Source organism: Abramis brama (genome assembly GCF_963993115.1).
Source record: "Abramis brama genome assembly, chromosome: 1".
NCBI lineage: Eukaryota > Metazoa > Chordata > Actinopteri > Cypriniformes > Leuciscidae > Abramis > Abramis brama.
The window spans coordinates 57,764,829-57,789,453 of record NC_139963.1 but is presented as its reverse complement, the minus strand read 5'-3'; the positions used below and the strand labels follow the sequence as shown (position 1 = coordinate 57,789,453).

Genomic DNA, 24,625 nt, shown 5'->3' with positions numbered 1-24,625 from the left:
ATTTAATGTTTCTTTTAGATCTGATGGAGGCGAACATTCTTCTCATTCTGAAGAAAGAGCATTTAACTGTGATCAGTGCGTTAAACAGTTTCATTGGGCGTCAGTCCTGAAGAAACACCTGAAGATTCACACAAAGGAGAAGATTCATTAGTAATATTACAGCAGAAAAGACATGGCGGTGTGTGTTTCAGTGCTGGAAGTCCTTTACTACAGATGATGAACTGAAAGAGTGCCAGAAAATACACACTGGAGATGAAGCCATAACACTTTTAAAGGTGCTGTATGTAGGATCCAGCGGCCTCTAGCGGTGATGTTTCAGATTGCAACAACAGCGCTCGTGCTCGTGCGGGTGCTCAAACTCAAGAGCGCGCGCCACACTCACTACCGGCCACACTGAGACTTTCAACACAACGGAGAAAGCATCACACAACATGCTGGAAACTCATGTAAACTCCCACTGCTACATTACCATAATAGGCTACTTTTATCAGCTTGACGTATAACTAATGCTCCATGCTCGTACCATGATAACGTTACATTGACTGTATTTTGCCGACATGTGGTGTTATCTAGCATAAGGCATTTCACTAACTATTCGTGTATCTTTCACAATTAGCAATGTCAACATAGGTCAATGAATGATAACGAAAACGGTTAGTCAACTAGACTGAACAATTTCAGTGTAACAATAAGACAGTAGGAAGTAATATTACTGTAGGCCTACTGAACGTGTCTGGAAATGTGTATTATAAACAATATGATCGTAGTGGGATGAGTGACGTTAGACATTAGACCTAGTACATAAAATAAAAGTTACATCCTAAAGCACCTACTTTTTGTTATCATGGAACAGTCTTTTGTATTCATTTCATGTCTCATGTATGTTGTATTTTACCTTGCTATTTCATTACAGTTTACTATTATTTATTTCAGCATATCTGAAAACTTGTAATTTATCAGAAAAAAAGCCAACTCAGGGTCTGTTTTTATAGGCTACCTAAAACAAAGCGGAGGTCTCTCCATAATTCAAACGCTCTGCCAATGTTGATCCGTGTTTTCGTCCTGAGTCGATCCGATTGACGTTTGGCCTGACGAGCTTCAGCAGATAATTTTTTTTTTTTTTTTTTTTTTTTTGGAGTTTGTGTTGGAGTCTGTGTTGTGCTGGAGGCAGGTCGCTTTTTGGTGTTATCAGACTCCATGTCGTTAGCTGCAGTGCCGTCGCATAGACTGTATATAAAAAGGAGAGAGGCTCGGGAGCGCGCATGCACGTCACATCCGGTGGATTTCGCAGAAAATCCGACCCGGAGACTTAACATAAAAATAGGAATACTGGCCTTCAGAGGTAATAGCAAAACATGAAAAGTGGATCATTGTAATGTGTGATTACAACCCCTTCACAGAAAGGCAATAAAAAAAGGATTCATTTTATAAAAAAAGTTACATACAGCACCTTTAAGAGAGACATGAATCTGATATTAATTTTTAAATCGTTCTTCATTGTTTTTCATCAGAGCATCTAGTTTCTCTTCCACTTCTACTCTTCCATACAAATGTAAGATATGCTTTCATGTATCTTTGAAACTGGACACTTTTCTGATGCTTTGGCTCTTATAATTCAGTAAAGAGAGAGATCTGTTTCATTTGCTTTCACTTTTACTTAGTTTGTAATTGCGTCATGTAATGATTGATTAAACTCATTTTATCAACATCTCATTGTTATTGTCCTTTTTTATTTTCTGCTGATTCTGCTTGAATCAGGAATAATTCTAGTTCTGAAAGTCATGAAGTATCCTGATATGATTGCTTTTTGAGCTATCCATGTTTTTTTTCTCAATAGAGCTTTTAAATGCCTAATTAAATTATACATTTCTAGTCAATTTAATGTTTCATTCACACCATGAGTCTAAACAACACAGTTTTTAATAAATAAACTGAAATGATCATCTCAACACAGCTTCAACACATGAATGTACTGTGTGTGTTTTATAACAGATGCTCGTCTAAAGAGAAGTTTGTGAGGATCAGTGGTGTTTATACACACATAAACATCAGACGCTCCAAACATAGACCTCATTTTTCCGGACCTCTTTACTGAAGGTAAAAGTCGCCGTAATCTTTACTGACATTGTCCGTAATGATTACTTAATGATTACTTAGATGGCACATTTGCACAGGACTAAAATTACGTAGAAGCTTTGGTAACTATTACTTTTCATCACCTCTCCATGTACAGTGGGTACGTAAAGTATTCATACCCCCGGTAAATATGATCAAAAACGGCTGTAAAAAATAAATCTTTAATTCAAAAAATGTGATCTTTCATTCAAAAAATTGCCAACAATCTAACCTTTCATTGAAGTAAAAGAATTCAAATTGGGGGGGAAATCACATTATGAAATAAATGTTTTTCTCCAAAACACGTTGGCCACAATTATTCATACCTCTAGAATGTTTTATGAATAAAATATCTCTGAAGTATATTCCCATTAATATTTACCTTTTTCAGCACACCAGGGGGACTAGGAACATGAAATTGTCCAGCCATGACTTCTTGTTTCACAGGATTTTAAATATGATGAAACACAAAGGCCAAATTCCCTTAATCATCCATCACAATGTGTAAAACCAAATAATACAGTTCTGAGTTGCAGCAAAAGATTGTTGAGCGTCACAAAATAGAAAGTGGCTGTAAGAAAATAGCTAAATAATTGAAAATACCCATTTTGACCATCAGGGCAATAATTAAGAAGTTATAATCAAGTAAAAATGTTACAAATCTGCCAGGAAGAGGACGTGTGTCTATATTGTCTTAATGCACGGTGAGGAGGAAAGTTTGAGTGGCCAAAGACTCTCCAAGGATCACAGATGGAGAATTGCAGAGATTAGTTGAGTCTTGGGGTCAGAAAGCCTATTAGAAAAATCAATCAACCCCTACATCACCACATGTTGTTTGGGAGGGTTTCAAGAAAAATGCTCCTCGCTCATCCAAAACTAAACTCCAGCATATTCAGTGGTCAGACACGACTGGATCTTCAAAAGGCACAGGGTTCTGTGGTCAGATTAAACTAAACAAAGAGCTTTTTGGCAGCAAACACGCTAGATGGGTTTGGTGCACACAAGGATAAAAAGTACCCCATGTGTACAATTTAATATACCACTGGATCTTTAATGTTGTGGGCATATTTTTCTGCTGGAGGTCCTGGACTTCTTATTCAGATACATGGCATTGTGGATTCTATCACATATCAACGGATAAAAAAATCCAAACCGGGCGGCTTCTGCTAGAAATCTTATAATGGGCCGTGGTTGGATCTTCCATCAGGACAACAATCCAAAACAAACATTAAAATCAACACAAAAATGTGTTAGGGAGCACAAAATGAAGCTTCTGCCATGACCGTCCCAGTTCCCTGACCTGAACCATATAGAAAATGAGTGGGGTGAACTGAAGAGAAGAAGCACCAACATGGATCTGTGAATCTGAGGATCTGGAGAGATTCTGTATGGAGGAATGATCGCTGATCTCTTGTCAGGTGTTCTCCAAACTCATCAGGCATTATAGGACAAGACTCAGAGCTGTTATCTTGGCAAAAGGAGATTGCAAAAAGGTATTTACTAAAAGGGTATGAATAATTTATTTCATAATGTGATTTCCCCCCCAATTTGAATTATTTTACTTCAATGAAAGGTTAGAATTTTGCCAATTTTTTTAACGAAAGATCTAATTTTTTGAATGAAAGATTTATTTTTTTCACTGATGACACCGACCTTCAGATCGCGGAGTTACCACACATTCAGAATGTTTTTATTTTTCATTTTTTGGTAGGCGGGCCGCAGAATGCAAATTTTGCATGTCAATTCAGTTTCTCTTTCATTGGCTCGTTGTTAACTCTCTCGAAGGCAATTGGCTCCCTAGCGTGATCCCAATTCGTCAGGGAATTTTGAGCACTTTCCTTGTGCTTTTGGATCAGTAGTTGTGGTGTAGTCTTGGAGTTCCTGTGCCTGTTGCCACCAAGTCTTGCTGCAGGTCTTTTGTAGTCACTCGAGGTCTTTTCTGAACCTGCCTTCTCAGAAATCTGGTTGCAGCCATTGATAGCTTCCTTGTTTCAGTAACTTCACTTACCATGCATAAACATAATTTTCTCAAAACTACAAACTTTTACATACATGCTTACATACATATTTTGTGCTGAATAGAGTGTAATCAGACTTTAGACATGAAAATGTTACAAGTACCAGGAATAAGCACAAATGTCAGGGCATGTCAGAACACCTCAGACCCTAGAGGGTTAATGTGACACAAGGGATTTTGTTTTGTAACATGCAGCCATTTTTTTAGCCAAAGATCCTCAATATTTTAAAGGACATACGAAGAATGTTGTTCTAAGAATGTTTACTGCCAACATTACGAGAACATTCATAAAATATGAATGAGAATATTTAAATTCATGAACATTGCTTTGAAAGTGTTTAATTATAACACTTGCATAACCTTTACATAAATCCAAGAGAAATGTTAGAAACAACAATTATGGGGCAATCAACAAAACTTTCCCAAATTTCAAGTGTTTTTTGTTTGTTTGTTTGTTTGTTTGTTTGTTTGTTTAAACGGCAAACACACAAAACACAATCTTACATATGAGATCATTTAAAGTTAGTTATCAATCTAATGTTTGAAGGATGTTTATGAATGTTCTAAGAATGTTTTCTATCAACATTATGAGGACATTAAAAAAAATCATATTTTAAAAACATATTATTAACGTTACCGGAAGAATGTTTATTCATAACTTTGAGAGAACCTTGCAGAACATTAGCCAAAGTTATGACAACATTCCATGTTGGCTGGGAACGAATCGTTCCTTCAGTAAGTACTCCCAGAAATTTTTAATATAATCTTTTAACTCTATCAGCATCATTCCATGTGATTTTGAGGCAAAAGTTGTAATAGTTTTCTTTAGTTCCTGAATGTTGTCACAGTAGTTTGGGTTTGGTGGTGCCATGGGTGGGTTTCCCTCCCAGAGCTGAGAAAAATACTTCACATCATACTGAACATCAAATCCAGCAACAGAAGTTTGTTCATAACAACATCATCACTGAAACATTCTGCATCACTGACTTCATCTTTAGCAGCAAGTTTTGTCATATCATCCAGTTTCTCCTGCAGTCGTTTCTTTCCCTCCATGTTTTTCTCTGCAGTTGTGACATAAGAAAAGTTCTGATGCACAAACACACAGCTGGGATTCAGTCTGACCTTCTTCATCCTCATGAAGGCCTTAAAAACAATCTGAAGAATCTCCTGCAATTCAGTTGGGTTTTCTCCAAAGATATTGATCAATGTCAGATTTCCAAGACCAACAACAAATGTGGCCAATTCATTATCATGATGTCTTGTTGAACTTCCAGCCAGTTGTAGACCCTCAGTATCAACGACCAGAATATAGTCAAAGTTCATCTGTGGTTTCATCTCCTCTGAGACTCTGACCAGTTGCATGAAAGCTCCTCTGGTGGTCCTGCCAGCACTGACGGCAAACTGGAGCCCAAACATGGCGTTCAGCATGGTGGATTTCCCAGAGCTCTGAAGCCCTAAAACTGACACCACAAAGACTCTCTGGTGTCCCAGTTTCTGGATGAGTTCTTCTAGAACAGCAGAGATCCAGATCACAGGAACATGAGCAGCATCTCCATCCATCAGCTCCAGTGGAAATCCAGAGATCATCATCTCTGCGGCAAGACTCGGGAGAGAAGAGAAGTCAAACTGCAGGCCTTTCTTTTGCTTCTTCACAGATGAACATGATTCAAAGATCTGACCGATCTCCCTCATGATGTCCTCCAAACCAAAGCCTGCATCTTGAAGATCCTCAGATAGTTTGACATGTTTCTTTGGTTTAGGGTGGGGTTGTCCATATTTATCAGGTTTCTCTTTCAGTTTTACAGTTGACAATTTTTCATTAGACTTGAGGCCACCTGAAGTTTGTTCATCCAGGAGGATTGTGAGCCATTTGAGGAAAAACATCTTCTCATGTTCAGCATTTGAGTTAATTTCTGTAATAAAGAACTTTATAATCTCACTGATGTCAGATTTATTCTGCTGTTCACGGATTTTATTCATTTCTGTTTTCTTTTTATTTGTTTCCTTTTCATTTCCTTGTTCTTCGCCTTGAATTTTATGTAGTTCTCTGTTCTTCTGACACCATTGATGCCACAATTTCCCCTGACAGGGCAGAATTGATTCTTTATTTTTTATCAAATCTTTCTTCTTCAGTAAACTCATCATCTGCTGTGCAGCATCTCTTCCTCTCCTGCAGTCATCATCATCTTCCTCATCTACTCTGGTGTCTGAATGTTTGGCTATATCTTCAAGTCTGAAAGTGGAAGATGAATCTGAGAGACAATCATTTATCGCTCTTCTGAGTTCTTCAGATACATCTGACTGATTTCTGTCTTTCAAACCAATGTTGTATTTCCCTTTCTGCATCTCAGGTAGAGTTGAAACATCCTCAGTAAAAAGACAAATAAGAGGCTTTGAGTCATTGTAGAGTTTTTGAACTTCTGTCATGCTTCTGTCATTCCTCTGAAGTTTTGGCAGAATAACAACATTGACTGAGGCCATTTCAGAGAGGATCTGCAGCTGTTTATCATTGTGTCCTGCATCACCGTGTAGATTACAGAACGCAACACAGTCAGTGAATTTATCCATGTTTTTCCCAGAGGGGCAGAACCAGGCGATCTCCACCACTCCATCCATCAGGACTCTGGATCTGCTGCTGCCTGGGCAGTTCCTGTGGAAGAACGTGTTGTGTCTCTCATTGATCAGACTGTTCATCAGCTCAGACTTGGATGAAGAGACAGAGCCAAACCTGAAGAAAAACACCATTGGAGTTTCTGCTTTGTAGATAGGGAAGGTTTGACTGATGGTTTCATTGTTGGTGTTTCTCATCTTCCAGCTCTTGTTGATTTGTCTGAATGTCCAGAGAGGAAACTCAATATGTTGTGTGAATGGATCAGGAACAAGCAGAGGCAGAGCATACTGACACTGGGAAAGTTTAGTGACCATCAGCTGCTTCAGGAGACCATCAGCACAGTGAAATACGGCCATCTGAACATCCATCGGGTGAATTCGCTCAGGTTGACTCATTCCTTGGTTTGATAAAGATAAATCTTTAAAAATATCACTCTCATCTTCAAATGAGTCACTGGTCTCTTTAGCATGAATGTATCTTGCTCTGTAGTTCATCATCAGTAGTTTTTGTATGAAAGTTTGAATCAGCTCCTCTTCAGCACAAGACTCATGGGACTGTAATGAATGTTTAGTTATCCGAAGAACATCTGCTGCTTTCAGTTTATTGTGGCGTCTGTGAAGATGAAGTCTATGAAATAGATTCTCTACTGCTCTGACTCCTGCTGTTCCATTGCCTTTGTTTTCTCCCTGTTTAACAGACAACAATACAGTAAACTAAAACAAATAATTTCATTCAACTATTGTTATTATTAAAAGCAATAATATATCAAATCAAATCAAATCAAGTATATTGGTATAGCGCTTTTCACAATACAGATTGTATCAAAGCAGCTTCACAGTATTAAATTAAAATAAAATAATACAACAAAGTTTGTTTCTAGTGGAATTTATTGATTGATAGAATAAAATTAAATATCCCCAAAATATCCCCAACTGAGCAAGCCAAAGGCAACAGTGGCAAGGAACCGAAAAAAACTCCATCAACTGACCTAATGGTGTCCTAAAACTCATCAGGTGACCTAATGGAGAAAAAAAAAAAAAAACTTGGGAGAACCCAGGCTCAGTCTGGGGCCAGTTCTCCTCTGGCATTTATGAACTAGAGGCCGGATTGTAGTTTGAACTGTAAGATTAACAATATTATATGAATGCCTGGCCGAAAAGATGCGTCTTTAATCTAGTTTTAAACTGGGAGAGCGAGTCCGAGCAACGAACAGTATCAGGAAGACTATTCCAGAGTTTCGGAGCCAAATGTGAAAATGCTTTCCCTCCTTTGGTTGATCTGGATATCCTAGGTATGACCAAAAGCCTCGAATTTATTGATCTTAAAGAGCGCGATGGATTATAGGGCGATAGAAGATCCGTTAAATAGACTGGAGCTAAGCCGTTTAGGGCTTTATAAGTCAGTAGCAATACCTTATAATTAATACGGAACTTTATAGGTAGCCAATGTAGTGATGATAAAATCGGTGTTATATGATCATATTTTCTTGATCTAGTAAGAACTCTAGCAGCTGCATTTTGTACAAACTGTAGCTTGTTTATAGAGGATGCAGGACAACCGGCTAATAAAGCATTACAGTAATCTAGTCTCGAGGTCATGAATGCATGAACTAACTTTTCTGCATCAGAAACTGATAGCATATTATGTAGCTTAGCAATGTTTCTAAGGTGGAAAAAGGCTGTTTTTGTAACATACGAAATATGATTTTCAAAAGACAGGTTACAATCGAGTATAACACCCAGGTCTTTTACTGTAGAGAATAAAGTAACAGGACATCCTACGATGTCAAAGTTGTATTGTGAGAGGTTCTGTGGGCGTTTTTTTGAACCGATAAGTATTACCTCTGTCTTGTCTGGATTTAATAAAAGAAAATTACGCGTCATCCAATCTTTTATATCTTTAACACACTCTGTCAATTTGGATAATTTAGCGTTTTCATCCGGCCGTGATGAAATATATATTTGAGTGTCATCAGCATAACAATGGAAACTAATTCCATGTTTCCTTATAATATTTCCAAGTGGCATCATATATATTGAGAATAATAGAGGGCCTAACACAGATCCCTGCGGCACTCCATAGTTTACTGGAGTTATGATCGATTTTTCTCCATTTAAATAGACAAAATGGTAGCGGTCAGATAAGTATGATCTAAACCAGCTTAATGCTTGTCCTTGAACACCAGTATAATTTTGTAGTCGATCTAAGAGTATTGTGTGATCTATAGTATCGAACGCAGCACTTAGATCGAGTAAAACTAGTATTGAGATACAGCCTTGGTCAGAAGCTAAGAGTAAATCATTTGTGATTTTAACGAGCGCAGTTTCAGTGCTATGATGCGGCCTGAATCCTGACTGAAACTTTTCATAGATATCATTTTCTTGCAAGAAAGAGCCCAGTTGAGCGGACACAACTTTTTCTAGTATTTTAGACATAAAAGGTAGATTTGAAATGGGTCTATAATTTGCTAGATTATTATGATCTAATTGTGGTTTCTTAATGAGAGGTTTTATAACTGCCAGTTTAAATGTTCTTGGAACATGACCTAAAGATAAAGACGAGTTAATAATATTGAGGAGAGGCTCTTCCACTACAGGTAACACTTCCTTCAGTAGTTTAGTTGGTATAGGATCTAATAAACATGTTGTTGTTTTAGATGAAGTGATAAGTTTATTTAACTCTTTTTGTTCTATAGTTGTAAAGCACTGTAATTGTTCTTGCAGGGGGATAATTGAGGCTGAATTATAAGGCGCGATTGAGGATTGAACGTTTACAATTGTGGTTCTGATGTTTTCTATTTTCTCAGTGAAGAAGTTCATGAAATCATTACTACTAAACTGTAACGGGATATTTTGTTCGGGTGATGTCTGTTTATTTGTTAGTCTAGCCACGGTGTTAAATAAAAACCTAGGATTGTTTTGGTTGTTTTCTATTAGTTTACGGAGGTGCTCAGCCCTGGCCGCTTTTAGGGCCTTTTTATAACGTGACATACTGTCTTTCCACGCGATTCTAAAGACCTCTAAATTAGTTTGTTTCCATTTACGCTCTAAATTACGGGTTTCTCTCTTTAGAACATGCGTAGTATTATTGTACCATGGTGCTTTAATTTTCTCTCTGACTTTTTTTAATTTAATGGGTGCAACAACATCCAATGTTCTAGAGAGAATGGTGCTCATAGTGCTAGTTAGTTCTTCTAGTTCATCTGTTTGTTTGGGTTCAGGCAGCAGCTGAGACAGATTAGATAAGCAATTTGAGAAATTATCTATGGTGGATGGAAGGATTGTTCTGCCTGGTCGATAACGCGGCGCCGCATGACATATTACAGCAGTACGTAATATGCAAGTTACCAAGTAATGGTCAGTGACATCATCACTTTGTGGAATGATATCTATATCGGTTGGATCGGTTCCATATGATATAATTAAATCGAGTGTGTGATTAAGACGATGAGTTGGTCCGGTGACGTTTTGCTTGACCCCAAAGGAATTTAATAAATCTATAAACGCAGCTCCTAACGCATCATTTGAATTATCTACGTGTATGTTAAAATCTCCAACAATTAATGCTTTATCTACATTGACCAATAGATCTGAAAGAAAATCTGCAAACTCTTTTAGGAAATCAGCGTAAGGCCCAGGCGGTCTATATACGGTAGCCAAGGCTAGAGATAATATGGATTTTTTTCTAACATCTAAGAGCGTAACATTTAGTACAAGTACTTCAAACGAAATAAACTTATAACCCGTTTTCTGAGTAACATTGAGAATATCTCTATAGACCGCTGCAACACCGCCGCCACGACCAATCAGATGGGGTTCGTGCTTATAGGAGTATCCTGCTGGAGTAGACTCATTTAGACCAAAATAATCATTAGGTTTAAGCCAAGTTTCAGTAAGGCAAAGTACATCGAAGCTATTATCTGTGACTATTTCATTTACAATAACTGACTTAGGTGTGAGTGATCTAATGTTTAGAAGACCTAGCTTTAAAAATTGTTTTTGTTTACTAATAGCAACATTTTCTGTTTTAATAACAATTAGATTTTTCCTAGATCCTGCAGTAGAATTATTATTTGATCTCACTAAACGAGGAATAGACACAGTTTCTATGCAATGTAGTATTTATATCATTTAAATTGGTGCAGGAGAAACTATGATTTGGACTTTTGGTTACTAGTCATTTAATGGTATTTAACATTTTGGAGATGTTATCCGACAGAAGATCCACTCCGAATCTGCTTGGGTGTAAGCCATTGGCACGGAAAAGCCTAGGATGCTCCCAAAACAGATTCCAATTATTTACAAAGAGCAGTTTCTGCTCATTGCACCATGACATTAACCATTCATTTAGCGCGAATAGTCTACTAAACTTTTCATGTCCTAGTCGGTACGTGGGAAGCGGTCCTGACACTATGATCGTTGTTTCAGGCGATGTGCTGCGTACCGTATCGATCAGATTCCTGAAGTCTTTCTTTAGAACCTCTGTCTGGCGCAGCCTGATGTCGGCCCCTCCCGCGTGCAAGACCACAGTTCCGACGTGCTCGTCATCGTTCAGAATCTCGGGTACGCGAGCAGCAATTTCAGAAACACGAGCACCAGGAAAGCAGTGACTAAGCACCTTACTTTTACCTAACGTAGCGTGTACGTGCCGAACGATGGAATCGCCGATGATCACAGCATCGCGTTCGGTTTCGCGAAGTGGGGAGAAGCGGTTTTGTGTGGATAACTCGAAAACCGGGAGGGGCGGAGAGAGTCTTGGTCTAGACCTGACTCGCGTCTTCCGCTGCGGAACCATCCAGGCTTCGTGGTGGCGTGTTGGAGCCGGAGTGAACGAGACCATGGCTGATCGCGACCTCGGCGCTCGGGCTTGGGACCGATGCTGAGTAACGCACGGAGTAGATGAGGTTGGAGTCAGCGGGTTAGTAACGTTAATTACTGATTTGTGTGCATCGGCGCGTGATGTTTCAAGAGCTAACCGCCGGTCTATCAGCTCGGCTTGTCTCACTAAAAGGTCGTGGATCTGTTTCTCAACAGCTTCCAGCTCAGACTGCAACGCGTGCAGCTCAAATGTATCCTCACCTGCACCTGCAGGTAGACTACTTACATCTGATATATTTGCCATGTTTTTTGAGTGTGGAGAAGACGCGTTCAGCCGTGATCCACGGACGTAACCTATAAGAGTATGCAGCGTTGGATCACTAATAGGCTTGAGGCGCGTTGTAACTATGAGGTTTGAGCAGTAGTGCTTCTCAGTGAGGAAAAGTAGAAAATGTTCGTTGTAAGTGAGTTTAAAGGGAAAAATCAAGAATTATAAATCAAATCGATAGAGCTCCAAAGACAACAACGCGTTCAGACGCGACGCATGCGCATTCCTGGAGTGTCGATATACTGTTTCCATGTTACATGACATATCTATAAAAATAATCAAAGCCTTTTCTTTTGTACTCAATCATAACAGATATTCAGTTCATTATGACTGTCAGCATTGCAATGATTATTTCAGTTTATCAGAATATTACTGACTCCAAGATTCTCTGAACACTCACCTGTAGTGAATGATCAGTTTCAGAGCAGATCATCTTCATGATCTTTTCTTTCGCTCGTTCATATTGCTCTCTCCACTCCACTCTTCTTCTCTTCAGTTCATTTTCATGCTGTTCTCCAAGGAGTTTCAGTTTCTCTTCAAAAGTCTTTTGTTGGTCTTCTCTCACATTTATTTCATCTTTCAGTCTCTTCTCTAAATCCTCTAGTTGTCCTTGTCTCTCTCTTCCTATTCTCTCTTTCTCTCTGATTATTCCCTCCATTTCAGTCTTGAGTCTCTGAAACTGTTCATCGTAAATCTGTTTTTCTCTCTCCCACCTCTTCCTATCCTCTTCTTCTCTTCTCTTTCTGTCTTCATCATGATTCTCTCTGTCTTCCTCCATCATCATCTTCATTCTTTTTTTCTCTTTTTCTAGTTTGTCCATCAGTTCTTCTCTTTCTCTGACTCTGTCCATCACGATCTTCATCTGTTGTTCTTGTTTTTCTCTTTCTATCTGTCTGAACAACTTACACGAGTAGAAACTCCCTCCGTTTGCTTTCACCATGTTGTCTATCTTCTCCAGTAGATCAGACACCTGTGTTCGGTCTCCAGGCTGATTATTATTGAACACATGGAATCTGTTTCCACACGCTTCAATCAGCTTCATCAAAGCAGATCCAGGTTTCCCCAAACACTGTTCAATAGTTTTGTCCTTCAGATCATCTCCTCTTGTGAAGAGCACCATGGTGTACATTAAAGATTTCTCACCAAACGTCTCTTGGATGATCTTCACTGTTGCTGTTTCTTCTTTAGTGAATCGTCCCAGTGATATCAGTATGAGAATCGCATGTGGTCCTGGCAGTATCATGGAGATGCAGTTGCTGATTTCTCTCTGGATCTCCTCATTAGTAAGTTCAGTATCAAACAGTCCTGGAGTGTCGATCACAGTAACGTGTCGGCCGTTGATTTCAGATGTTTCTATCTGATTCTCTTTAGTAACTGATTCAAAAGACTGCTCCACATTAAATGAGTCTCTTCCTATGATGGTGTTTCCTGTTGCACTCTTCCCAACTCCCGTTTTTCCCAGCAGCACAATCCTCAGATTTTCACACTCTGTTGACCCTGTAAAAGAGGAAGTCCATCAGTCTTAAAGCATAAAACGAGTTTTTCAAATGTCTGATTATGTGACTTGCAGAGTGATCATTTAATCTCTAATAACCCTGTATTTGTGAGAAGTCTGCTTGTGTAGCATGTAGATAGTTAAGTATGGCCTACTAAGGCATTGGGAGGAAGAAAGTCTCTCCTTTCCGACACTCACATCTGAGGTCTTGGAGTCTTTACTAACAAGCTGAGTCCAATCAGGTGTGTTTGATTAGGTAGACATCTAAAATCTGCAGTGCTGGGGGGCTCAAGGACCAGGGATGGAAATCATTAGGTTAAAGTAATGTTTTTATTGATATTATTGACTGTAATCTTTTTGTTTAAACAAGATCAAGTTGACCTCTAAAAGGTCACTGCATAATATGTGCATTTTAGATCCCTGGTGGAACAGTTCAGAGACATACCTCCGTGGGCATTTCCAAAGTCAAATGTAATATGCAAAGTTTAAAGCAATCATTTTAACACAATTGGTGTATCATGACAAATGAGTGTTTATGCCAGGGGCTTGCATTCCATATAAGCTGTGAATGAGTCTCCCATGAGTCTCCAGCCCATAGAAAGGCAAGGGCTGACCAAGGGCTGAAAGTTTGGCAACAGCTTGGTGTGATGGCCACACAGAACGTGCCGCGTTGCCATGCCCATCTTGGGACTTGGCTCCCAGGTGAGACTACAATACGTCAGTATCGACGTAACATCGAACGTAACTGACTGAATGGGAACTGGTAGTTTGCTTATTATAAACCCATCCAATGTAATGACGTCAATTCCATCATCCCGGCAGATACAAATACATTAAAATAAAGTTATTTGTAATCCTAACTTTAATTAATTAATTGTAATCATTGTCATAATCATCTTGGATAAGTTTCTTACATTTATGTTTTGCAAATGAACCCTATAGGCGATGCGCAAACTGCTTTATGCTTTATGTCTTAAAGATATAAAGTGAATAAACTGGTCTTCATCAATTTTATTTCATTTATTTTATTTCAAATTTACATTTCGTCGAATTCGCCCCCTCAAGTCCCTCGGTTCACCCGTGCTCATGAATCAGCACAACATGCAGTTGGCTGAAAAAAAAAATTGGTTCAGACAGTGCTATCATGCATGCTCAGTATCTGCAGCTCGTCAGTTTGAACGTGTCCGAAAGAAACTGTTCTCAGTTCTGTACCATGTAAGTTTGGTAGTGTGCGCATGCTCAGTATCAGCTGCTCGTGCTCATCACTTCTCTCAGCACAACATGTCTCAGTTCAACTTGTGACTTGTGGATCAGCGCTGACTCAAGACTGTTTTGAACGATTCAGTCTGATTTGGTGAACTGGTTTCGACCGTTTTACTAAAAAGAACCGGTTCAAAAGAACAATTCGTTCAGGAACCGGACATCACTATTTCATTTTAGATTTGTATTTTAAAAGACCAAGTTATTTAGATAAATGTTCAGCCTCACTGCTCCAGAGAATTGTAGTAATTTTGTGATTGGCCACAATGATCAGTTTGAGGTTTATAGTAATCTACATTTACTGTGGAACACTAAAGCTTGACCTTTGACCTTGTTTTTGTTCAATCAGAATTGTTTTAGGATGTTTCACCTCTACAGTTTTAAAATAAAAACCTAACACAAAAACAATTTGTAAATGTCACATTTGTAAATGTCACATAAATGTTTTTTATGTCTTTTTGTAATTTTTCTTGCCCCAAACTGATGTTCTGATCACTACCTGTAAATGACAGTAAATGTGTTTCTAGTGAGTCGATTTTCTTCTTCATCTCTTCAAATTGCAGCAGTTTTTTCACCTGCGCCTCAAACAATGTTTTTGTGGAGAAAAACTCTCCTCTGTTTTCTTCCACCATCTGCTCAACGTTCTCCATCAATGTGGACACTTGTGTGGTGGGACCAAAAAAAAAATGTCGTCCTCCAAAAGTCTTAATGACAGACTGTGTTTCTTCATTTAGCTCTGCTGTCTGATGCTCTGAATTCTGCATTATGACGATCATGATGTGTTTGTTGATTCTAGAGCCGAATATCCTCTGGATCTCCCCCATTTCTGCTTTGTCTTCATCAGTCACTGGAGCTTCAGGAACTATGAGGAGGAAAACATGAACTCCACGATCACGGAGAGACACACAGCGGAGAGTCTGACGCATAACTTCCTCCTCTGAGAGCTGAATGAGAGCTGGAAGCTCCACCAGACGGATCAGACGCCCATGAAGCTCCACGTCTGATCTTCTGTCTGTCTGCTGCAGGATCAGCTCTGATATGGAGGATTTTAATGTCCCGTCACTTCCACACACAACCAGATTTAGCTTTTCTCCCTCTGAAACTGATAGAAGAACATGTAAAAAACACAAATTTATCACTAGCAACATCAAATATGTTCACACTCACATCTTTCTGTGGCCTGTTGCTCCATTGTGAAATACTGTGAACCTTCAGCACAAACCAGGTGCCGTCCATCATTCATTTGTACAATGTCGTCAAACGTCTGTAGAAGATCATCGGGAGAGCTGCTTCTCTGAAGACAGAAGTGTCTGTAGCAGCATTTTCGAATGATTTTCTGAAGGATGTCATTGGTTTCAGTCGGCTCTTGTGTGGTGAGAACCATGCTGTGTTGAAAAACCTGCTCAGAGAAAGAGTCCAGCACCTTCTCCACACACTCTTGATCTTCTGTTGAACACTGATCATGTTTGAGGAGCAGAACGATCACAAGAGGCCCTGGATCAGACAGATACACACACTCTCTCACCGTCTGTGTGATCTGATGGTCTGAGATGTTTTTCTGGAGCAGCTGAGGACTGTTGATGACCATCACGTGTCTGTCCTTCAATCTTCCTCCGACTCTCTCTACAACATCTGGAGGAGCCAGTGGCGGAGCCAGAGGGGGGTCCGGGGTGGCACTGGACACCCCTGACATGCGATTGGCCACCCCGGGTGCCACCCCAAAATTTTATTTGCTACTGGCAGTTGCTGATGCTGATTAAAAAAAAAAAAAAAAGTATGTTCGCCGGCAACGCGGCGCGCGCGCAGTTTTCAAACGGACGAGCAGAGGACGAGAGATAGTTGCAAGATACCGAACTTCACCGAATAAGAAAACATCATATTTGAAGTAAGTTTTTAAGGTTTAGCATCAGGGGGGTTTGCTCCGAATACATTCGGCCTAATACACGCATATACAGTAGGCTACCTTGCCGTGTGTAGCCTACGTTACAGTATACAAATGTTCTAGCTAATGTGAGGATAGGAGATCAAAACGCAGGCAAAGAAGAACAGAAACAAGCGATATCATAATGCGATTACTATAGGACTGTGAAGCTTTATGGGTGTAGGGTGTTGATGGACTCGAGCTGTGTTTTGATCATCATTAAATCTGATCTAGATGTAGTCTTTGATAAAAATGCGATTTTCTCAGCTTTTTGCTCATGTTGCTTTTTATGAAACTTGCCAACATTCAAGTGTTGATAAACAAGTAATAAAAACTCAGTAAGTGTTTTAGCGCAATTTTCTCACCTCATGGGATCACAACACTAAGAGATAGTAAATCTTTTCCTGGATTTTTTTTTGTGCGTTCCCGAGATTAGACCTTCCTTAACATAATGCCGAAAACCCGAAGTCTCTAGGTGGTCTGGTTGAGGAGTAGATAGAAGTGCAAGATTGGTGCGCACAGACGCACAGAACAGAAATCATGAGTTAACCAGCGCAATTTGTCCGGTGGAAAATTGCGCTAAAAAGACGCACGAAGCTAGAATTTTTTTTTTTTAAAGCACAGGGTCTGTTCTTTCTTATGTTCAGATATTCATACAACAAAATATTCTGGGGTGCCATGAAATTGTGAAAATTACCAAAAACACCATTTTTTTTTTTATACTGGAAAGAGTTAAGATAAAAATATTTTTAATAAGCACAAACATAGTCCAGTCATTTTATGAAAAAAGGTTTAACAAATTGCAACAGAAGCAAACTCAAATCATTTTGTATCCTCAATATGTCCTGAGTAAGGAAAAAAGTCCAGAAGAATCCCATTAGGGGAAAGTTTTGAAAACTGTTTCTGGGGATTCACTTTTTATTTTACCTACCTTTTAGTCTTCAGCATTTTCCTTAACATTGTCTCCTGTTCTTCCCTCAGACTCGTCCCCCAGAAACAGTCCCACAGACCCAGCCCCAAACCCAATCTCTTAATAATTAATAAAGGCTGGTTTCTAAAGTACTTCTTCCTGCCTCTATGTATTAATGTTCATGGGTAGCCTAAATGGGTTCCATTCAGACCTTAACATTAAGTATTTTACTGTTATATGTCAACAAGATTCAACAAGACATTTTCTCCTGGCTATATCCAATGTTTAGACCTGTTGTGGTATTTATGCAAATTATCACATACATAATTAGATTATGCACCATTTGTCCATGTTAACAACCAATTTAAAAAAAAACTTGTAATACATTTTTTGTTTGTCTTGATGCAAGTAATCAACTCAGTAATTTTCATGGTGATATCTAAAGGTTACAATTTTTACCCTATTCACGTAAGAAAAAGAATGAATAGGCGTATGAATAGGCTATATTTGGGTCTTTTTCAGAATGGGATTCTTCAGGACTTGTTTTTCCTTACTCAGGACATATTGAGGATACAAAATCAGTTGAGTTTGCTTCTGTTGCAATTTGTTCAAGGTTGACCCCCATTTTGGCTTAAAATGACTGGACTAACAGGCAGATCAGACCCCAGCCCTTGCATCATCACTGGCTAGTCAGAGTCAGTGTGGTCAGACTTCAGAACCATCAACAGCTCAGAGCATCTACCAGACACAGGCAGTCAATCACATACCAAATTCAGGAATTTAAGTTGAGAAGATTTTGCCAGATTAAAAGGATAGTTCACCAAAAAATGAACACAAAAAAATAATTATAAATTAAATAATTATAATTAGAAAGATGTTCAACACTTATAGACACAAACAGAGTGACCCAATTCCTTCCATAAGCTTTTCCACTGTCTGTCTGTCTGTCTGTGTGTGTGTGTGTGTGTGTGTGTGTGTGTGTGTGTGTGTGTGTGTGTGTGTGTGTGTGTGTGTGTGTGTGTGTGTGTGTGTGTGTGTGTGTGTGTACTGTGTACCCCCGCAAGTAGCAGTGGCCACCCCCTGGCCACCCCATGTATAAAACTCTAGTTCCGCCACTGGGAGGAGCTTCACTGTCAAATGCTGCTCGTCCCAACAGGATGTTTCCCACTCGACTGTTTTCTGACATACTCTTCCCCACCAGAACAATCCTCAGATCACACACTGAAACACAACAGAAAACAATATGTTATTAGACATCCAGTATGGCGTATGTAATGATTTTTACATCAAAAACATCCTAATTTAGAAGTGCACCAAACTGTGTCTTGTTTAAAAAAACTAGTGATGAAAAAGAACAACAACTTCCACAATCAAAGTTTCTTTAAAAAGGGGTCATGAATTGGGAAATCAAATTTTACTTGATCTTTTGACATGTAAGAAGTCAGTATATAAATATATTGTAAGTTTCAGAACTCAAAAATCAAGCGTAAAAAAAATCTAAAATCTATTGATCTCAATGCAACATCAAGTGTCAAGGTTGAATTTATCCTTCTGACCATAATTACCACATTCTCTTCATGTATTTGTTTATCAATTTAAAGACTTACTCGCAGGAGGAAGATCTCTGCTCCATCTTTTCCTACGAGCAGGATCCTGGGTAACTATCACTGTGTGAAAAAAAAGATTTACATTACATTTGTAAAGGGCTTACGTGTCACCACAGTGAGACATAACAACAGAAAACTATAAAATCGCTCCGCACTATGATCGAAATGGCACTTTACTATAAGCGATTAAAGGAGCTTGAGCACCGGCCACGCCATCAAATCAAATCAAATCAAATCAAGTATATTTGTATAGCGCTTTTCACAATACAGATTGTATCAAAGCAGCTTCACAGTATTAAATTAAAATAAAATAATACAACAAAGTTTGTTTCTAGTGGAATTTATTGATTGATAGAATAAAATTAAATATCCCCAAAATATCCCCAACTGAGCAAGCCAAAGGCAACAGTGGCAAGGAACCGAAAAAACTCCATCAGGTGACCTAATGGTGTCCTAAAACTCCATCAGGTGACCTAATGGAGAAAAAAAAAACCTTGGGAGAACCCAGGCTCAGTCGGGGGCCAGTTCTCCTCTGGCATTTATGAACTAGAGGCCGGATTGTAGTTTGAAACTGTGAGATTAACAATATTATATGAATGCCTGGCTGAAAAGATGCGTCTTTAATCTAGTTTTAAACTGGGAGAGCGAGTCCGAGCAACGAACAGTATCAGGAAGGCTATTCCAGAGTTTCGGAGCCAAATGTGAAAATGCTCTCCCTCCTTTGGTTGATCTCGATATCCTAGGTATGACCAAAAGCCTCGAATTTATTGATCTTAAAGAGCGTGATGGATTATAGGGTGATAGAAGATCCGTTAAATAGACTGGAGCTAAGCCGTTTAGGGCTTTATAAGTCAGTAGCAATACCTTATAATTAATACGGAACTTTATAGGTAACCAATGTAGTGATGATAAAATCGGTGTTATATGATCATATTTTCTTGATCTAGTAAGAACTCTAGCGGCTGCATTTTGGACTAACTGTAGCTTGTTTATTGAGGATGCAGGACAACCGGCTAATAAAGCATTACAGTAATCTAGTCTCGAGGTCATGAATGCATGAACTAACTTTTCTGCATCAGAAACTGATAGCATATTACGTAGCTTAGCAATGTTTCTAAGGTGGAAAAAGGCTGTTTTTGTAACATACGTAATATGATTTTCAAAAGAAAGGTTACAATCGAGTATAACACCCAGGTCTTTTACTGTAGAGGATAAAGTAACAGGACATCCTACGATGTCAAAGTTGTATTGTGAGAGGTTCTGTGGGCGTTTTTTTGAACCGATAAGTATTACCTCTGTCTTGTCTGGATTTAATAAAAGAAAATTACGCGTCATCCAATCTTTTATATCTTTAACACACTCTGTCAATTTGGATAATTTAGCGCTTTCATCCGGCCGTGATGAAATATATATTTGAGTGTCATCAGCATAACAATGGAAACTAATTCCATGTTTCCTTATAATATTTCCAAGTGGCAGCATATATATTGAGAATAATAAAGGGCCCAACACAGATCCCTGCGGCACTCCATAGTTTACTGGAATTATGATCGATTTTTCTCCATTTAAATAGACAAAATGGTAGCGGTCAGATAAGTATGATCTAAACCAGCTTAATGCTTGTCCTTGAACACCAGTATAATTTTGTAGTCGATCTAAGAGTATTGTATGATCTATAGTATCGAACGCAGCACTTAGATCAAGTAAAACTAGTATTGAGATACAGCCTTGGTCAGAAGCTAAGAGTAAATCATTTGTGATTAACTAACAAATAAACAGACGTCACCCGAACAAAATATCCCGTTACAGTTTAGTAGTAATGATTTCATGAACTTCTTCACTGAGAAAATAGAAAACATCAGAACCACAATTGTAAACGTTCAATCCTCAATCGCGCCTTATAATTCAGCCTCAATTTTCCCCCCGCAAGAACAATTACAGTGCTTTACAACTATAGAACAAAAAGAGTTAAATAAACTTATCACTTCATCTAAAACAACAACATGTTTATTAGATCCTATACCAACTAAACTACTGAAGGAAGTGTTACCTGTAGTGGAAGAGCCTCTCCTCAATATTATTAACTCGTCTTTATCTTTAGGTCATGTTCCAAGAACATTTAAATTGGCAGTTATAAAACCACTCATTAAGAAACCACAATTAGATCATAATAATCTAGCAAATTATAGACCCATTTCAAATCTACCTTTTATGTCTAAAATACTAGAAAAAGTTGTGTCCACTCAACTGGGCTCTTTCTTGCAAGAAAATGATATCTATGAAAAGTTTCAGTCAGGGTTCAGGCTGCATCATAGCACTGAAACTGCGCTCGTTAAAATCACAAATGATTTACTCTTAGCTTCTGACCAAGGCTGTATCTCAATACTAGTTTTACTTGATCTAAGTGAGCGAGTTCGTCACAGGAGAAACCAGGATCGACAAAGCAGCAGCATCAAATAGTGTGAATAGTGCGGGAACGTCTCCGAGACGCTTGAAGAAAGCTACAGTACCGTGAAAAGCACTGGCACTTGTGTTAAAATGCTGTAAAGTGAGAATGCTTTCAAAAATAAAATTACAAATTGAATTTATTTATGATTTAACTTCTATTAACTAATTCAAATCAATATATGGTGTAACGACCCTTTGCGTTTAAAATGGCTTTTGTCCAGGTACACTTGCGCATAGTTTTTCAGGGAGCTTTGCAGGAAGGGTTCTTCAGGCATCTCGGAGACGTTCCCGCAGTTCTTCTGGATTTAGTCTGTCTCAGTTTTTTCTGTTTCTTCATGTAATCACAGACGGACTCGATGGTGGTGAGATCAGATCATGTTGTCAGACTCCTTGTGCATACACAAATCTCACTGGATTATTACAATTAATGGCAAAAAGAATCTTTGGAAATGTAGACTGATATTTCCTACTGACACACTACAGCAAAAGATACAAATAACTGACTTAAAAACATTTTTTTTTTAGCGGGGGGGATATTAACATGCCTTAGACTTTTGCACAGTACTGGATACCTTACATTTTCAGAGCACTGAAAAAGTAGTTGTTTATGCAATGATAAAAAAAACAATCCAAAAAGCAAATAGTTTGTCATATAAACAAAACCAAAGTCCCAGACCCTCCCAGTGATAAACCACAGTGTGAAATGAGAGACGGAGGAGTTAGACCAGAATTTAAAAAAAAAATTAAAGCTAAAACTATGCTTAGGCGTCTTAGATCTTATTTATACAAAAATATTTCAAACAGTATTTTTGTCCATATGAAACATGTTGTCAAAGTTTGTCACAATGTTTCGTTGTTGTTGTTTTTAAGAAATCTGAGGACTGTGCATTGCTCTTATTTAGATTAAGTTGTATCTTTTAGAAAATCACCACACATTTTCAGAGACGCGATGTGTGAATCTACACGTGAGAGGCCTTCAGAAGTCATAACTTCAGGGGTCAACGGCTTAGGTCACTTGGCGAAAACACTGCATGTGAAAAATATTTTCACATATTTTCTTTTTGTTTTATAAATGTATAAACTTTTAGGCAGCAGTGGCTCAGTGGTTCATGTAGGTTGTCTACAAACTGGAAGGTTGGTGGTTCAATCCCCGGTTCCACCTGGCCAAGTGTCGAGGTGTCCATGAGCAAGACACCTAACCCCAGCTGCTCCCGACGAGCTGGATGGCGCCTTGTATGGCTGACACCGCCGTCGGTGAGTGAATGGGTGAATGTGAGACTATATGTAAAGCGCTTTGGTGGCCATAGGTCTGTGAAAGCGCTATATAAATGCAGTCCATTTACCAAATATCAGCCTAATAAATATGGACTTAATACATGATTAAACAAGATAATCATGCTACCAAATACGTCTGACACAATGTTTTTAAGAAAAAGCAGTGTTTTAAAATACAAATAAACCATGATAACAGATGATTTTTTTTGACAGACCTACAGAATGAGAAATCTAATATTGTTGTAATCTTTGCGAGGTCTCACTCACAACGCAAAACTTTGTGTTGGCTGATCCAGGCAAAGCTTTACTAAAACTAAATATTATGGAAGTCATTTTCAAACTGTAATTATAGCATATTTTATTTATTAATATTATGGCTTCATGTTGATTTAAAGTTTTTGTTTGTTTGTTATTAACTAATACCTTTATCTTTTAACTAACACTTCAACATCCAGCACAAAATTAAAGAGATGTATAAGCTAAGGATGTTCTCTGACCCCAAATAAACAGATAATGGAATGTTCACAATCTACAATATACAGTAAGATATTCTCCTATTTAGTATGTGTGTAAATAGTTGTGCTTAAATCTTTGGGTGTATTTTTACACAGCAACATATTTTGTTGGTTCCACACTCTTGTAAAGCCTATAGGACTAACTTTAAAACATAATCTTTATACAGGAATCACACATGTCCAAAACATCCATGTAAGATTCAAAAGAAAAGAAAATCACTAAGAAAAGAGGGTTGAAAAGCACAGTTTATAATAACAAGTTTCCAAATGATGGTATTATTACTCCACTAGATTTAGTCATCTTGTTCAGATAGCAGATGACGCTGCATCACATTTTGTATGCTTAAGTGAAGACTTTTCTTTGAGAGCTGTCAACATTCAGTGTTTATAGAAATAAATGAAATTAAGAATTTAAGTGGTGTTATCAGTTTTTCAGCACGTGATTGATTATAACCAATGAGACTGCTGGAACTGCACGTGGGAAATCATCAGGTTCTCCCTTCTACGAACTTGTTGTTGCTTCCGTCAGGTAAGTGTCTTATGTCTTTTGTAAGAATTTGTAAGAATATTCAAAATAGTGGTGAATTAATTAATTGGATTAAAAATACATGAATTTTAGCCTGATTACAACTTACGAGTATTACTTTTATAATTGCTGTTCAAACTAGAGGGCCTAATGTGGCCAACTAGCCACTAACGTTATTGTTATTCTTCGAGGTAACGCTAATTTCTGAGTTAATTTATGTTTTAAATGTTTATCTTTTAAAACTTACAAAAGTTAATTAACTGGAATTCATTTACGTCCATTTTATTTATTGTTATGAAGGGATGTGACGTTAATGGCAGAGCTATGGATATAAAGGCCGGGCTAAGTCGATATTGTTAGCCTACATATTGAACAGTGCCCTCCACAATTATTGGCACCCCTGTTTAAGATGTGGTCGAGGACTTCTAAAAATTCTCCTTTTTTTTTAAACAACATAGAACCTAATGCAAAAAAAGAGAAAAATCCAACCTTTTATGTACATTACATAAGTACATTACTTTGGTGGTAAAAAAAAAATCACACATTTAGACAAAAAAAAACTTGAAATCATGTGTCCCACAATTATTGGCACCCCTGATGTTAATACTTTGTACAACCCCCTTTTGCCAACAAGACAGCACTTAATCTCCTCCTATAACATTTCACAAGATTGGAGAACACAGAGAGAGGGATCTTTGACCATTCTTCTTTGCACAATCTTTCTAGATCATCCAGTGTCCTGGGTCCTCTCTTATGCACTCTCCTCTTTAGCTCGCCCCA

General features: G+C 38.3%; 2 protein-coding genes across 2 annotated transcripts in view; one reads left to right on the top strand and one right to left on the bottom strand.

Annotated features, from left to right (window-relative positions):
- The window catches only part of LOC311077371 (uncharacterized protein), a 43,014-nt gene extending 42,878 nt beyond the window's left edge, over positions 1 to 136 (top strand). Inside the window, exon 6 of the mRNA XM_084105800.1 lies at positions 19 to 136. The gene's annotated coding sequence lies outside the window, so the exon portion shown is untranslated. The remainder of the gene's footprint in view (positions 1 to 18) is intronic.
- A 4,687-nt stretch (positions 137 to 4,823) lies between these two features.
- LOC311081799 (interferon-induced very large GTPase 1-like) lies at positions 4,824 to 7,237 on the bottom strand (the record flags this gene model as incomplete). Its single annotated transcript, XM_084112479.1, is given in 2 exon segments — positions 4,824 to 5,063; positions 5,066 to 7,237. Coding segments are annotated over 2 exon segments (2,412 nt in total).
- Positions 7,238 to 24,625: the final 17,388 nt, after the last annotated feature.